This window comes from Anopheles nili, chromosome 2 (genome assembly GCF_943737925.1).
Source record: "Anopheles nili chromosome 2, idAnoNiliSN_F5_01, whole genome shotgun sequence".
NCBI classification, from domain to species: domain Eukaryota; kingdom Metazoa; phylum Arthropoda; class Insecta; order Diptera; family Culicidae; genus Anopheles; species Anopheles nili.
In genome coordinates, this window is record NC_071291.1 from 29,150,230 (window position 1) to 29,166,599 (window position 16,370).

Below are 16,370 nucleotides of genomic sequence, written 5' to 3' on the forward strand. Positions count from 1 at the left end.
AATAGGGATCTTCTTTAGCCTTGGAATAGCCTCAATTGCGCCCAATAAAGCTGAAGGCGCGATTCACATTGAGGCCCGTAGAACTAAGGTCTGGTGGAAAATTTAGGAGGGATTGAGTAAAAGTACCTGTCTAACTCGTCTGTATCCCACAGGGTCTGCCATCGTATAAGCAGATATCCCTCTGAGCCCGCAAATATTCGTGGGGTAGGATCGGACTGTTAAAAAAGACCTGCATCCTTTTGGCCAAAAGATCTGCATTCTCAATGCCGGGAAACTCGATCCTTTCAGCTAATAATCGATGAATAAAAAAATGAAAAATAAAACATAATCGATGTTATTACTTGGTAATAAAAAAATTCTTTCCAAAAACTCATGAATTAGCACGCAGATCATGTAAAGAATTTGCAATGAGCCACCGGTATTCATATGAAAATACCACGTGACGCACCCTGCTCGCTTATCGAGAGGATTTCAGTGTCGGATTTTAAACGCCAAAATCGCCAAATTTGAATTCGCTAGTAACGAGAGATCATGCGTCGAAGAGGATACATGTACCAGCTGGATTATCGCTCTAAATTTAATGGATTTCCCCTCCAAATGTTATCAGTACATATCGTCGATCTTTCTGGCACATGATAATCAGCATCCCTTCTCGTTTGCTATCGTTTGTTATCGATCGCATCTACGCACACTGTAGGATCTTATTGAGCGTCTTATATTGCCGGTCATAATTCGGTCGCAGTATTTTGCCGGTCATAATAAATTCTCCAGTTGCATACATTAAATCCTTTTTCGATACAAAACAAACCAGCAAACGGTGTACGATTAATTATTATTATTTAAACCACTGTTCTCCATATTATTGGGCATCTTTTTATCACAAAACTATATGAAAATAACGGGTTGATCAAACATGGTGCCCAATTAGCACGCATCACTCCATAGTGCAGGCCTTCTAAGCACGCCTGGTACAAAATATAGTAGTTTGTCCTTGTTGCGCTCACGTGCTGCTCCGGTTATCCGAAATAGTAATCTTTAAGCCCATGGCGCACGTTTTTTAGCAGCAGTGCCAAATCTGGCGTCGTTGCGCATGGTTTTTTGCACACGTTGATTCCACAAAATTCTATCGATAATTCTGCAATCGGGAGGATTTCGACGGCGGATTTTGAACGCCAAAAGCGACAAATTTGATCTCGTGAGTAACAAGAGATCATGCGTCGAGGAGGATGCATGTACCAGCCAGATAACCACACTAAATTTCCTCTCCAAATGTTATCAGTACATATCGTCGATCTTTCCGACGCATGATAATCAGCATCCTATCTCGTTTGCTCTCGTTTGCTATCGATCGGAATGTTCTAAGCACACTGTAGGATATTATGCAGCGTCGTATTTTACTGGTCATAATTCGGTCGCAGTATATCGTTGGACATAATAAATTGTCAGCCGGCCTACATTAAATCCTCTTTTGATAGAAAACATAGCAGCAGTGGTTTAGATAACAGAAATTTATCGCACACCATTTGCTGTTTTGATTTGTATCAAAAAAGGATTTAATGTATTCAGCCAGACAATTTATTACGACTGGCAAAATACTGCGACCGAATTATGACCGGTAAGATACGACGCTCAATAAGATCCTACAGTGTGCGTAGAACATTCCGATCGATAACAAACGATAATGAACGAGATGGGATGCTGATTATCATGCGCCGGAAAGATCGGCTATATGTACTGATAACATTTGGAGGGGAAATTTAGTGTGGTTATCTGGCTGGTACATGCATCCTCTTCGACGCATGATCTCTCGTTACTCACAATATCAAATTTGTCGCTTTTGGCGTTCAAAATCCGTCCTCGAAATCCTCTCGATTAGCAGCGTGCGTTCATATCGTTCCGATATTGGTGACTAATCGAAAGAATTTTTGTGATATCGACGTGCGCGAAACACACGCGCAACGACGCCAGATTTGGCTCTGCTGATAAAAAGCGTGCGCCATGGGCTTAAAGATTACTGTTTCGGATAACGGGAGAAGCACGTGAGCGTAACAAGGACAAGCTGCTATATTTTGTACCAGGCGCTCGTAGAAGGTGATCATTGCTTGCACTATGAAGTGATGCGTACTAGCTGGACACCGTGTTTCATAATCCAGCTTGTTTCATATAGTTTTGTGATAAAAAGATGCATGAAAAACAGTCGTTTAAGTAATAGAAAGTTTTCGTACACCGTTTGCTGGTTTGTTTTGTATCGAAAAAGGATTTAATGTATGCAACCGGAGAATTTATTATGACCGGCAAAATACTGCGACCGAATTATGACCGGCAATATAAGACGCTCAATAAGATCCTACAGTGTGCGTAGATGCGATCGATAACAAACGATAGCAAACGAGAAGGGATGCTGATTATCATGTGCCAGAAAGATCGACGATATGTACTGATAACATTTGGAGGGGAAATCCATTAAATTTAGAGCGATAATCCAGCTGGTGCATGTATCCTCTTCGACGCATGATCTCTCGTTACTAGCGAATTCAAATTTGGCGATTTTGGCGTTCAAAATCCGACACTGAAATCCTCTCGATAAGCGAGCAGGGTGCGTCACGTGGTATTTTCATATGAATACCGGTGGCTCATTGCGGAATTTTTACATGATCTGCGTGCTAAATCATGAGTTTTGGAAAGGATTTTTTTCATTACCAAGTAATAACATCGATTATTTAGCTGAAAGCAATGAATTTCCCGGCAATGGATCTTTTGGCCAAAAATTAAGGCACCATTTTTCACAGTCCGCCCTCCAAAATAACCCTGTAGCGCGGTTTAGAAAAAAAAATCATTTTCATGTGAGATGGCGCAAGGTGGCAGCAGACTTTGTTATTAAATCAAAGATAAATTATTGTACTACATCCTGTGCTATGCCATTGCTTGAAGACTTTTGAAGCTTCATAAAAAAAATCATCTTTCATAAAAAAACATGATTTTACATGGTATTTTTCGTACATTTACATTTGTTGAAGATATATTCCTTAAAAAATAAATTTATTTAATTAAATGACAATAACAATTGAATAACCTATCCAAAATGGTAAAAATGTTGAGTTTCTGATATTTAGTCAATGAGAAAAAAAAGATTACTCAGCTTAAAAAAATTGAAAATTTTTCAATTTTTTCATTCATTTTCGACATTGACAGGCTGTTACTCCGTGAATGTTGGACTTAAGCCCATAATATTTTGGTGTTAACTAAGTTTAACCCTCTAGTTTCAGAATATAACAACAGTTTTTTGTAAAAATCTCAAATTTATTTTTTGACTTTTATTCCGGCAATTGCCCAACGTGCTGTGTGGTCATTATCACATGCATAGCGACAGCTTCTTGTCTAGCTAAAAGAATAACAAGATATATCATGAACAAAAGTCTTGTCCCTTTTTAGGCATTCGATAATCTTAGCTTCATGTTTTAAAATTCGTTTCTGCATTTGCATAAGGTCCTTGAATTAGAGCCCTCTGTCTGTTATCTTTTCAGACTCCATCTTTACAATGGAATGTGTTCAGAACCAAAAGACTAATGTTGTGACAGTGAGACTAACTTCCGAGATAATAGAGGTCTTTCTCTGGTATCGAAAAACCGTCCATAACACGAGTCCCAGAGAGATGGATGAAAAAAAAGAGAGACAGAGAGAAAGAGAGAAGCCCGTACATCATGCTTGTTTATGGTACGGGCATGCCGTCAAGGTTAAAAACTGACCCTGGACAGCAATTTGTTTTCCACTGTGGCACTCTTTTATTTCGCGATCATTGTTCCACCCCCGGGGGTCCCCAATCGGTCAAACTAACAGACGTCCACCACGCCAAACAATGACCACCAACTCGCATGACTCACGTGTGTCAGGAAGCATGGTTGCTAGATGCGTATACGCAACTGTCGCGACGCGTAGTTGAGTCTCCATCATTCAAACCGGCTCAAGCTGGCATCTCGAGGAAAGCCCATCCATACGAGGTGGTAATTTTGGGCGGAAGAAGCACCTGCGTACTTGGCGAGAATGGGGAGTCACCCGTGTGAGGCATTGACACTCTATCTCTCTCTCTGTCTCGAACATCTCGTTCCATGCCGCAGGGTTTGGCTGACAGTTAGAGATTTAAATGGGCGTATAAAAAGCGAAAGCATCACAGCAACCGGCGGTTAGTCGAGATCAAGCATTTGCGGTCGATAGACAACGGTGGCTCTGCCCATAGTAACGCAATTTTCATCTGCTTTTGGTGGTTAAGTGATTGGGAAAAGTTGTGCGAATCGAAGTGACCGGAAAAACTCCGCTAACATGACGCGTGCCGCTGTAAGTGAAGGGAGCACTGAAGTATTTAAATTTAAGTTGAATAAAGTTGCTCGTGTAAAAGGAAGTATTGTATGCTGAAGTGTTATAGCCAACGAGAGAAAATGCTAATTGCACTTCAGAAAGTCGAGCTTCATGCAGGCATTTAAATAACGACATTAATTCTATAAAACACCAAATTAAAATGTGATTTAACCTAGACTAAAATTGAATTCCCATAAGGCAATCGAAAATACCAATTCGTTTATATTTTAAACACAATCTCTAAATCACCCAAAAAAAAGCCTTTAGCTACTCGTTCTTCTCGTGAAGTGTGTATTTTTTCCACGATCGTACAAAACACATGGCTTTCAAATCGACAATAGCATTTCGTAGGGAAAACGTGAAGCGTAAACAATCTCTAATGGACCCATGAACGCATTCGGACACAGTTTGTATCGACAAAATATTGTTAAACAACATAACAAAAAACAAGCACAAAATAACCACCCCCCGGGAATCGCCAATACAACAATGCCCCATTAGGAAAAAAGGGCGCGCACGATTTTCGCCGCCGAAACCAACCCTCATGCTTACTCAATTTTTCTCCGCCGCACATTTTCATGCTTACTTACTTTTTGTTCAACTACGTTCCAGGCGATGTTGCTCGTTCTGATTGCGATTGTGTCCACGGCTGCGGCCACCTTCGGTTACGGTCTTCTGGGAGGCGGAGGTAAGCTTGATTAGCCAGCCGTGGAATTCGTTTTTCAAATCACCAAATCACCGCATTACGCGCGAAAAGACGCCCCCACGTGTGCGTTTGCGTGCGCACGTTTTTCATGCGTCATTTTGCCGAATTGTTTCTACCGCGAGGGCGTGAAATTTGAACCGGAGATGTTGTAACGCGGCGTTTTATGTTGAATTTTTATTTTCTTTCCCCACAGGAGGATACGGTTACGGAGGCAGCGGTTATCCATGTGTGTACCTTACCGACTAACACAAAATGCACCGAAATCAGCGTCAAAAGCAAGCTCATACATTGCGTTACGTTAGGCATTTTCCATTTAGCTCATTGTACAATTATAACAAAATAACACAATCAATGTAAGGCTCTCAGTTAGGCAGGCAATTCATTTTCCAAAAAAGAGTGTTTCTTCTACTGCTCAAAAAAGAACAGGACCTTCAATAATTCCATTACCAATACTTTCACACCATCCCGAGCTTGATACCGAACGTATTAAAAAAATCACATAATAATTCATACAATAAAAACCCTTTTTTTCTCCCATCCCCAAGGGTATAATGGAGGCTACGGTGGGTACGGTGGGTACGGTGGGTATGGTGGAGGATATGGCGGAGGATATGGCGGAGGATACGGCGGTTACGGAGGATATGGCGTCGGATATCAACCCTACGGATACGGCTATGGTAAGCTCGTCAAATGGTAAACGGTCTTCAAACGACAAGTTCTCAAACTGCTGCTTTAATTCGTAACGCAGGATATCCTGGCAAATATGGCGGCTACGGAGGCTACGGTGGATACGGTGGGTATGGCTCAGGATATGGTTCAGGATATGGCAGCGGATATGGCAGTTATGGAGGCGGTTTAAGGCCGTACTATCGCTAAACGTGACCGGAACGTGATGGCAGAATTATCTAATGAATAAGTTACTACCCTTTAGAGCTCCGTTTTTTTTTCTCTCTCCGAGATGTGATAAACCAGTCCATTAATTGTAGTGCTTTGGTTTCGTTATCGTAAAATAAAAGTAAGTTAGCGAACGAAACGTACGGGTGTTTTGGGTTCGGTAAGGTCGAAGCTCTAGCTTTTCTCTCTCTCTCTCTCTCTGGAACTGGAACTGTCCGTAAAAAGCTTGCTCCTGCGGGGGCGAGTGAGTTGATTTTGTTGGCCAAGGTCGAATGGTGGATTCGCTTTTTGGTAAGTTCGCTGACAGGCTGTGGCTCAGGAGACACTCCACCGGTGTGGATCAGCAGATCAACCTTGCAGGCCTTATTTAGACACGCTCGAATGGGAGGTTGAACTTGCGGCTTTACCAACGGTACAACCGGTTCACGTAACCGTTGTTTGTGTTGGAATTTTATATTAATATCCCTTGCGTAAAAAGAATTGGCTCAGGATATGGCTCTGATTCACTATGCAAGTTTATTTAAATAAAACATTACGTGGAAATTCGGGAGCAAAATTAAGCGGCGAAATAGACAGGGCTCAAATAACATAAAAAAGTTGTTCAAATTTCATCGTTTTTATCGTAATTCGTTGCTTCCTTCCGTTCATTTGTTATTTTATTTATTGCAAAGCACTTGATTTACAAGCGATAGAACACGTATTAGCAGGCAAATTATCTTCTAAAATTGTACCATTTTCCGTGGGAAAAGTTTTGCGTTTTTAAGAGAATTTTAGTTGCTTAGAACTGTATATTTTTTCTTATTTTCAATGTCCTTGATTCCACTAAAGAACTACAATCAATCAACCTTTGATCACAAGAAATTTGTCGAATAAAATAACAAGAGAAAATAGCCACAGAAAGGTACAATTTTAGAGAATCAAATCGTAAAACCTAGAACGTTTTTCTTGTAAATTCTCGATGAAAAGCTTCCTTCATTCCATGAAATTTTTCCTTTCCTTTCCTTTTCATTTATTCGTGGTCCTTTTCATTAACACTATTCTTTAAAACGCCCTACGTGGCTTACATTATTCCAACGTATTGATAATACATTTCAAACACAAAACGTATAAGTAAACTGTGTTTGAAACATTTTTGAACTGTAGCTCATGGTATTGTGTATCTTTATTTTATGATATCGTCTGAAATAAAAGCAATGGAAGCAAACTAACGATCGCCCAGCACGCAATGGCGTCATAATGTAGCGATGATCGAATGAACAAATTGCGTTTCACGCCCAAGACGAAAGAAAACACGTTTCTTTCGTTCTTGTTCTATGGAAATAAACAATGGGTCAAAATTCCCCATACAAATGAATTTACTTATGAAACAATAGAACCGATACTACGAGAACCGAGATTGTATTCGAAACTGTCTCATTCTCGATAACAAAGCATTCTAAAAATCTTGTTCATTATTGCAAATTATTCAAACGATAACTGCAAACGATATTTCAAACACATGTATTCCTTCTCAACATGCTCATTAAAAGCTAATACAAAGCGTACAAAGCAGACAAATTAATATGAACAAACATCAAAACTGCCCGCGTACTGTACGATCAAAACGGTGAAAATTTTTCACAAAGTAACAGGAGAACATACCAGCTAAGAGGTGAATTTTTGTCGACTGAACAACTGTGCTACTCCGAAAAATACACCGTATAACACTTGCCATAAAAATTAAAAATTAATTTGCTTTAAATGTTCACTCATAGATGGCGCTGTTAAAACGCTTGAATCAAAATCAAACGCTTGAAATTTTTCAATATAAGAAATATTTCAAGCATGAACAGCGCCATCTATGTGCGAAGTACTGGGAACAAATTTTCTCTTTGCCGTAGTTAGCGCCATCTGTTGTTCAAAATGTGAAGCACTGACTTTGAAATGTTTCACGGGGTTGAATTGTTTCAGCATTAAAATTTAAAAAAATCCACCTTCCAGCTAGCATGCACTCCTGTTACTTTTACGAAAAATTTTCTTCGTTTCAACTGTTCGGTGCGCGGACAGTTTTTGTTTTCCTCTCTTTAATTTTCTATCGGAAACTGATGAAGACCATTTCTTTCGATCGATCCGTGTTGACGTGATCTCAGCGTTCATTCAGAGTTAACCGAAGCAAGTTCTTTCAAAATGGGCAACTTCCCACGTTTGCACAAACAACGAACCAGAAACAAGACGACACGTTGCTAGTACATTGTGAGCAAAGAAATAATTTATTTTAAAATATGTGTTTCATACAACGTTAGCTCCTTGGCTGGACGCAACTATGTACAAACTACCAGTTTAGAACCCAAAAAAAGCAAGTAAGCTGAACTATGAAACTTAACAATTATTCAACAATGTATTTGCGTTATTATTAGAGATTAATAGGAGTAAGCAATAAAACGCGACACTAGAAAGAGATTTGATCTGCTCTCCTCATCGCTGGAGTGACGGTGTTTAGAACTGTAACTCAATGCTAAGCGAAATTATACCTGCCACAATAAATCGATCTTTGCGCATGACTGTAAGAACATATCGTATTATGTTACTGTTTCGGCCGTTTTCGTCCACTTTCTCTTTAGCTTATCTAATGTTACTGTAGCGTGTTGGACACACACACACACACAAACGCACGCACGCACACACTCAAACGTTAGAGTGCATCCAATGCAATCGTTAGGACGTCTTCAAAGCACCAATGTACGGCTGTACCCAACATGCAGTGCAGTGAATTACGTTTCCGGTTTTGCATTTCCTATCCTTAAGGACAACACAACAACTTGTTTTGCTTGTCGTGCAAACTTAGATTAGTACCAAGCACGCAATAAAAGCGTTGCTACAACAAAACCCTACCAATGATCGTGTGCTCGGTTCGCACTAACTCTCTACCACACCTTAACTAACATCGTCCGTTTCAGTTTTGCCCGCGCTACCGGCTCTTCTTCGATATCCGCTTATATAAACCTAAAGAATAGACATCTCGCGTGCCAGAAACGGTTCGGGGCAGGGGGGACGCGCTACTTTCGAGGCTAATTGCAAAAGGTTTCGCTTTGTTTATGCGCAGCTATGAAAGAGCGCGTTGGTGTTGCAACGTTTTGCAACGACTGGGAAGAGGGTTCTACTACCGATACTTCTGCTAAAGCCTGAACGAACAGTTTTTAAAAGCCGGCACACCAACAGTCGTATATTTTACGAGCAGTTTTGCCACGGAATGGGAATGGATTAGTCGGTTTTGGTACAGACAAAAACACAAAAAAAGGAGATACAAAAATATACGCTCTTAACGACGCTCGTTGCCCGTGCTAGGAGATAATTTAAGCTATAGTTTAGCTTGGCGATCTAATAGCTTAGGCGCTTGTTTTCACAGCTAAAAGTCATATTCGCACAAGCGGTTTTTTCTCTCTCTCTTTCTCTCGGTAAGATTGTGCGGCTTTTCGCGGCAGCAACAGTAACAGCCAATCCAAATTCGTTCGAGTTCTTTATCGTGTTTGGAGAAACAAAAAACTACGTTCAAAGCGGCCATCGTCGGATGCTGCTGTGCTGTGTGTGGGGAGGGCTGAATTTTTCCACGAATGCCCGGCGGAACATTGCTGCAGATCGCACGAGACAGTGAGTTTGGAGACGTACTAAATGTAAAGCCTGCAAAGTGTTGCACTAATCGCACACCTACAGGTTACAACGCTGGGCAGTTCTATTCTAGCACAGTTGAACGTTTAAAACAGCCTAGAAATCCTGCAATAAACAAAATTAAACGTTATCCATAATGTGGTGTGGGATGTTTTGGGGGGTGAAAAACTTACGCTATTCGCCGGTAGTGGTTAAGCCATTCCTCAAGCAATTGAGCGACTAATAGTGGACGTTTGTGTAGCTTCTGCTGGGCGACCAATAGGCCTCCTTCCGTTTCGCACACTTCAAGCCACTGCCGGAGTAACATTTCTTCGCGGCCAACCTGCGGGTTGATTCAAACATGTTAAGTATTTTCATCTTTTTGTAATCCCTCAATTCGATCTGGCACCGAGCGCGGAAGCAGTTTTACCTCATTTTTGGTCAAGAAATGAACCGGCAGCAGCTTCATCTCACAGTCCATCAGCGGCAGGAAGGTTATGTCCTCCCGTTCGTCCCTCGTGGCGTCGATGCGCGAGTAAGGTTCGGTTGGTACGAGAGCACTAAAGTGACCCCGCGTGTACCCAAGCGCAATCGGTGAGGTGATGCAGAAGCTTTGCTCCCACAGCAGCGGCAGGTAGACACCTTCGAAACGCGCGAAACCGATGTTCTCTCCGCGGAAGCTCTTCACGTACTTCACGCCGTACACGATGATTGGCCGGCGCATGATGTGTGCCAGGGCGAAGATGTGCAGCTGTTCCAGCGATGATCCCGGATGACTAGCGAGTGACAGGAGCGTGTTCCAGTCCTTCTCCAACTGAATTTCAGCCATCGTGTACTGTTGCAAGGCCGCCTGGAACAACTCGTTCTCCTTCCAGCGAGGATAAAATCTGCAACGAGAACGGAGCATTAAAGGCGAGGAGTTTAGAAGCAGCAACCGATTGTGGCTACTTACATGTGGCTGCCCTGATGCAGACTGTCTGCCAGCGCCCGCCGAAGCGTATTGTCACGATCGAACACACCCCAGGTGGCTTGCATGACGGAATCGAGCAGACAATCGCCAGCACTGCGATTCCAGAGCACCATCAAACGCGACCCAAGCCGGTCGGTGATCTCGAGCGACCAGTTCAAGGCGGGCGGTGCCATTTCCAGCTGCTTCTGGGCGTCCTTATCGAGTAGCTCCTCGTACAGCTGCTCTTGCAGAACCAGCGGAAGCTCCTCGATGTCGGCGGGCAGCGAAAACGTGGCATGTTCATTCACAAACTGGCAATTGAACGACGCCTTCCGGATGCGAATCGATTGCGCAAAGTGGCGCCGTATATCACTGGCTAGATCGGGAGCCACATACGCCGGAACACGCTTGATACCCGGACCCGAACCGGATATTTGTGCCAATAGCAACGGAAGCATCTCATCGCGATGAAACCGAATCGCTAGATGTATCAGCGTGTGGCCGACGTCGAACGCACAATTGTTGCGGCTGATCAAGAAAGCCTCTGCCGATGTAAGAGCCCTGCTTGGGTCACCGCCACACTCGAGGTAGGCTTCCACCGCGCCTATGTTGTTCTCCGCGATTCCCACGCAAGCATTCAACCAGTCCCAATCCGGCTGGCGACGAAGCAGCTGCAAATAGCGCTCTTGCTTGCAAGCGTCCATGTTGTTCATCGCATCCGAATGGCCCATAAGCTGCTGGTTCCGTTTGTTGTTCACCATGATGTTGCTGGCCACGTTGATCGTATTTTCGTCGTGTTCCGGCGATGCTTTGGCGGCCGCTTGGTTGCTTCTGCCGCTCACGTTACTGGCTGCGGTTTCACGCGGGTGCAAACACATTGAACATTTGAGCGATTTTGGCCAGTTTTCGTACGTGCAAATTGCGCAGAACCACTTCCCGGAGCTAGCGGGAGAGCTGGCGACCGCACGTCCGACGGTGTTCACGGGCGACGTGGAAACTGGTGAGGGAGAATGTTTGACTTCGCTTGCGCACCCTTTCACTCCCGGCTCGCCATCGTTTGTGTTGGTCGCCAAGCGTGAGCTGGAACCGTACAGCCCACCCGAGGATGGAGAGTTGTTGCGATTATGCTTTCCGCTTCCGGTCCCGCTCGCTGGGAGCGGATGGGTGCCAGTGTAGTCTTTGCCATCGTCCCCGGGACTGGAACTCCGACAGATGTTCATCGCATTCAGATGCTCGCTGATGCTATCGTAATCGCTTATCACTTTTGGAGGCGAGCATTTCTGATGTTGCGGAATTAGCTCGTCCTTTCGCGTTGTGTCGCACTGCAGGCATCGTCTGATGTGCGGAAGATTCAAGTAGGTACACGCAGTGCATGGCCACCTTTGGTTGGAGTCTGGAATCTCGGTCGTTTTGACGGCTCCGCTAGCCAGATTTGGGTTGGATCTGTTGGTCGCGCTTAACTGTTGGGTCGGACTTAGTCTGCGCGGGATGTGAGGCGAGAAAAAGCGACAAAATTATTCATTTGTTTCGAGCGCATGTAACGCCGATAAACTCACCTAAATATATCCTCTTTAAGCAGTGGTTTCGAACCTTTGCACATGATGCACTTGAGGGACAGTGGATAGTTCTCGTATGTACAGTATTCGCAAACCCATTTCGGATGTTGCTGTGAACAGTGTTGCTCTTGCAGTGTTTCATCGAGTGTATGTTGTTGCGATTGTAGCTGCTGTAGTTGCTGTTGGCTGTCGGGGTCTTGATTTTGTTGCTCTTGGTTGTTCGCAGACGACGAACCCGACATAATAAAAATCCAAACACGCGAAACTCCTACCTACAACCCAGTCGGTGGTTTCTATTTCTCCTGAAGATGACCCTTTCGTGTATCACTGCTTGAGGATGGCCTTGCTGCAATGTATGGACGGAGCAAAAATATATTTAAAAAATATTACTGCTTGCAATTTGTTAACTGAGGATGATTTGGGTCAGTCAGCTGCTTCAGGACCGTTTGCAAAGGCAAATCAAACGCACGCACATACACACACACATGCATAAAGGCATGACAGCTTAAGAGAGAGAGAGAGAACAACAAATAGTGCATTGCAAGTAACTGAGGGAACGAGATCGAGATAGCAAACGTAAGAAAATATCTCTGGGAAATACGAAGGAAAATGTACCAATCTATCGTTTATCTTTATGTTTATCTTGTGCAACAAACTAACCCGAAGGGTTCTGGCAGCGGACAAAAATAGCACCAGGACGCAAAAATATGCAGCAAACAACACTTGGTCGGAGAAAATTTTTCAGCTATTATGCCATTCCCATCATTGCACTTCCACGATTCTTGATTCACGATAAACTAACCACCACCCGGTAGGAGTACCACGTTCACTAGACTACGGACGAAGAAGGGAAATTGTATACCAATGCACTAAATCCATGCAGAAGTATTTTGTTGCCTCGATGATTTATTTACAAAATCATCGTATTCATCTTGCCCTGGTATATTATGCTGTTGTGAATAGTGAAGTCTTTACTACGACCATTTGACAGTTTACGTAATTGCATATGCACTGACAGACCATGCAGTAAGGTGGGCTGATAAGTTTAGTCTATCTGCGTTTTCAACAACAAATACTATTTCTTCACGTGTTTTTGCGCCACGTATTTTAAGTTAAGTAATGTTACTGAGTTTTTTTTTAAATATTTGAGATGTTTCTAAACATTAATTGTAAAAGCGACAAGTGATATAAAAATTCAACTGGCATTCTACTTATGCGAAAACTGGTAGTGAATCAGCTGACAAATTTTTTAAATGGAAATCGCGCAGATTTCATCAGATAAAAGTGCTGCAAACTGCATTTTACGACACTGACGATGTTCTGTTGTTTATTATTTGAATACGACCGACAACATATTCTTCTTCTTTGTGGAATGGGATGTAGCCTTCTATATTCGAATTCTCCAAAGAGTCACTTCTAATATATTCAAAGGTTGACCACTTCTTTATAGGCTCGACAATCTAGAGTCATATGCCTTACAGTGAAATACACCGGATACAACCGTCCACTTCGAGAAGCAACGATTGTATCAACCGACAACATAAATGATCAGTGTTTTGTATTTTGACAGCTATTTGTTGATATTTTCGTGTGGTAAAGTTGATTCCTTGTACGAATAAAATTGTGCATTGGTTTACACCAACAATTATTAGACAAAGTTATTACACAGCAGAAATATGGAAAGCATTTATAAACCAAAAACGGAGAAAGTGGTGTCTGTGTGGAACGCTTTGTCTGAATATCAGAAAGAGCTGTATCCGGATGGTATGAACAGATTTGTGGACACCGACTTGGATATAATGGAAGCCATGGGCTTCGATGGAAATACGACCGAATTCGATAAACTGCTTGAGTCAGTTGATGTGGCACAGCTTTCTAGCCCAAAAGATATCCCGGTGAGGTCATTTGTGCCGTATAAACTTGGAGTCAAGCCGAAAATAATACCAATACCCCAAAAGGCAAGTCGATTCCAATGCATTCAGCGTGTATTAGCTCGAAAAACCGAGCAGCAACAACGCAATATTGATGTAAAGCTACGCTACAATCGGCACAAATATATGAAAAAAAAGCAAGACTTAGAATCTTCACACGACTTGGTTCCCTTTAAAGAAATGCTTCTTATACTGCGATTTTATGAACCATTCAAATACAAACCGGGTCGACGTTTAGGCCACCCTAAGTTCAACCAAGAATTTTATGTTCTCAGCTCGCAGTATTTAACTGAATTGAAGGATAAAATATATTGCCACTGTGATTCAGGGCCGTTTTACGAAATCAGCGAGAATCCAAAGCAAAAACCATCTGAACCGAGTTCACAATCCGGATTCTTTTTTATTACCGATACATTTTACAACGATTTAAGAGACGCTTCGAATAAAGATTATTCATCTGTGATACAAAAATGGGCGGAGCGGCAAGGTTTGATAGGGGAGCTTACATCGAAAAGTATGGAAGAAACTCGTTTTGGGGATTTAAAATTTCGTTTGGGATATCCGCAGGTAAGCAACCAATAGTAAAACAACAATAATGCCCTCTGAGACTGATCATGTTTCTTATAACTAAGGTGTACCAGCATCAAGGGAACTGCGAACATTTGTTCGTCGTCAGTGATTGCCGACTATTGGCAGCGACCGATATTCTATCGAGAGCACGATATCCGTGGCTCAATTGCTATGGTTTTTCGCGAGATGTTCCTTGTAATATCTGTGGGCATTGTCAGGCGCAGTTCGTCGTGCATAACAGCAATCGGCACATCTTTGATCCCGCTTATGTTTGTGAGACCTGCTTGAACACGTACCATTATGTAGACGGACAAAAGATAGGTGAATTCAATCTGTATGAATATTCTCAAACGCTGATGCGCACCAATGACGAGCCCATGGCACCATCGTGTTCTCAGACAAATACATCGTAGAATTCAATAAAGCATATTGTTACTTATAGAAACATTTATTAGTCATGCCAATCTTCTGCCGCAATGTACTTGAGTTATTTATGTTTTTCCAGCTGTGCACGGAGTTGCTGGTTAAAATCGTCTTCAACATTATCATCATCCCAGTTGTCCTCCCACACACTTAGCTCTTCTTCATCTTCCTTATTTCCGGCCCAATCTGTAAGGAATCATGGAGCAATGGAGTTTACAACATTGTTATGATGATATGGCTTCCAAGTGCTGTGAGAAATATGTGTTAGTTACCTTCTGCAGGAAACTCCTCGAATTCGTCATCTTCTTCGAGCAACCCGAGGTCTAGTTTAGGTTTTTCTTTATTTTCTTTGTCAGACATGGCGAGAATGCTAATATTCTGTTTCCTAGAACGCAATGAATTAGCGCTTTTTGTTGTGATGGCGACTGACTTGCTCTTCAATGTGTCTTCGTTATTCAAGTTGCAAGATTTGACAACCTCCTGGTGGTAAACAACATGATGCTGTCTTTTATATGCCATGTTTATAACACTACGGATCGATCTTCACATCTGTAAATAGATGCATTCGAATAAATTGCACTGGAAGTATGACTTCTGGAAAATAAATATAATTACTTCATAAAAATCTTATTGTACGGTAAAAAAAACCATTTTGATCATATCATATAATACATACATTTTTAATATTTTATGCAATTATTTTGCATTAAACGCAAGGTCAAATATAGCAGCTATATATAGTACTATTTTTTGAAGATATTTTTACCTATGATTGCGATACGATTCTAATTGTGCATTGTGCATGTCTTTAAACCCACGTACAACCTCAATGTGTGCTGTAAAACTATGGTGATACATGACTTTGTGCATTGCTCCATCCTCTCCATCAGTATTTACTATAATATCCTTTTCAGCAACATGATCGCTATAGCAGCCTGATTGTGCATTATGCATTCTATAATTAATTTTGAGGTACAAAGCGTGTGTGCTACAAAACATGTTGCTACAACATCCTTTTCAGCAAAAGTACCCTGATGTCCTGAATTCCAATTTTTGCCATAAAATTTTATTATTTCAGGATTATCCTGAAAAGGATGTACTATAAACCCAATTTTCTATACCCTCTTATGTTGAATCTTTATTTTAAGCATTATTGCAACACTAGTCTGGTGGTTCATAAATTCCCATTATTCCACCGTCCTATATTTTTGATCTAAACTAGTACTATAAAATATGCTGAAACATGGTTTTATGCTTAATTTTTTCACCACCCTCATGGTGTATTTTAATATCCGAAAAAATATGCCGAAACATGATTTTAGGCATTATTGCAACACTAACTTAGTGGTGCATAAAATCGCATT

The 16,370-nt window shown here is 41.9% G+C and overlaps 3 protein-coding genes and 1 long non-coding RNA gene across 4 annotated transcripts; 2 read left to right on the top strand and 2 right to left on the bottom strand.

Annotated features, from left to right (window-relative positions):
* The first annotated feature begins 4,273 nt into the window (after positions 1 to 4,273).
* On the top strand, positions 4,274 to 5,286 carry LOC128721424 (uncharacterized). The gene is made up of 3 exons (XR_008410776.1): positions 4,274 to 4,332; positions 4,966 to 5,041; positions 5,253 to 5,286. It is a non-coding gene; the product is annotated as an uncharacterized LOC128721424 (long non-coding RNA).
* Positions 5,287 to 9,684: 4,398 nt separating this feature from the next.
* Positions 9,685 to 12,324, bottom strand: LOC128720306 (ubiquitin thioesterase trabid). The gene is made up of 5 exons (XM_053813970.1): positions 12,083 to 12,324; positions 10,530 to 12,005; positions 10,008 to 10,464; positions 9,772 to 9,920; positions 9,685 to 9,703 (listed from the first exon to the last, which is right to left on the bottom strand). The coding sequence occupies exons 1-5, from the start codon at positions 12,322 to 12,324 to the stop codon at positions 9,685 to 9,687; spliced, it is 2,343 nt and encodes a 780-aa protein (XP_053669945.1).
* Positions 12,325 to 13,758: 1,434 nt separating this feature from the next.
* On the top strand, positions 13,759 to 14,996 carry LOC128731628 (snRNA-activating protein complex subunit 3). The gene is made up of 2 exons (XM_053824761.1): positions 13,759 to 14,580; positions 14,646 to 14,996. Exons 1-2 carry the CDS (start codon positions 13,759 to 13,761, stop codon positions 14,994 to 14,996), a joined length of 1,173 nt encoding a protein of 390 aa, XP_053680736.1.
* LOC128731629 (26S proteasome complex subunit SEM1) lies at positions 14,960 to 15,447 on the bottom strand. Its single transcript, XM_053824762.1, has 2 exons — positions 15,279 to 15,447; positions 14,960 to 15,192 (listed from the first exon to the last, which is right to left on the bottom strand). The coding sequence occupies exons 1-2, from the start codon at positions 15,364 to 15,366 to the stop codon at positions 15,071 to 15,073; spliced, it is 210 nt and encodes a 69-aa protein (XP_053680737.1). The 5' UTR covers positions 15,367 to 15,447; the 3' UTR covers positions 14,960 to 15,070.
* Between the last annotated feature and the right edge of the window lie 923 nt (positions 15,448 to 16,370).

Excerpts from the sequence above, each read along its gene's own strand:
- LOC128720306 (XM_053813970.1), bottom strand. The coding sequence starts at position 12,324 with ATGTCGGGTTCGTCGTCTGCGAACAACCAAGAGCAACAAAATCAAGAC. Across the intron at positions 10,465-10,529 it reads CTGCATCAGGGCAGCCACAT|ATTTTATCCTCGCTGGAAGG; the intron begins GTAAGTAGCCAC and ends TTCTCGTTGCAG. Across the intron at positions 9,921-10,007 it reads ATTTCTTGACCAAAAATGAG|GTTGGCCGCGAAGAAATGTT; the intron begins GTAAAACTGCTT and ends ATCAACCCGCAG.
- LOC128731629 (XM_053824762.1), bottom strand. The coding sequence starts at position 15,366 with ATGTCTGACAAAGAAAATAAAGAAAAACCTAAACTAGACCTCGGGTTG. Across the intron at positions 15,193-15,278 it reads CGAGGAGTTTCCTGCAGAAG|ATTGGGCCGGAAATAAGGAA; the intron begins GTAACTAACACA and ends GATTCCTTACAG.
- LOC128731628 (XM_053824761.1), top strand. The coding sequence starts at position 13,759 with ATGGAAAGCATTTATAAACCAAAAACGGAGAAAGTGGTGTCTGTGTGG. Across the intron at positions 14,581-14,645 it reads TTCGTTTGGGATATCCGCAG|GTGTACCAGCATCAAGGGAA; the intron begins GTAAGCAACCAA and ends CTTATAACTAAG.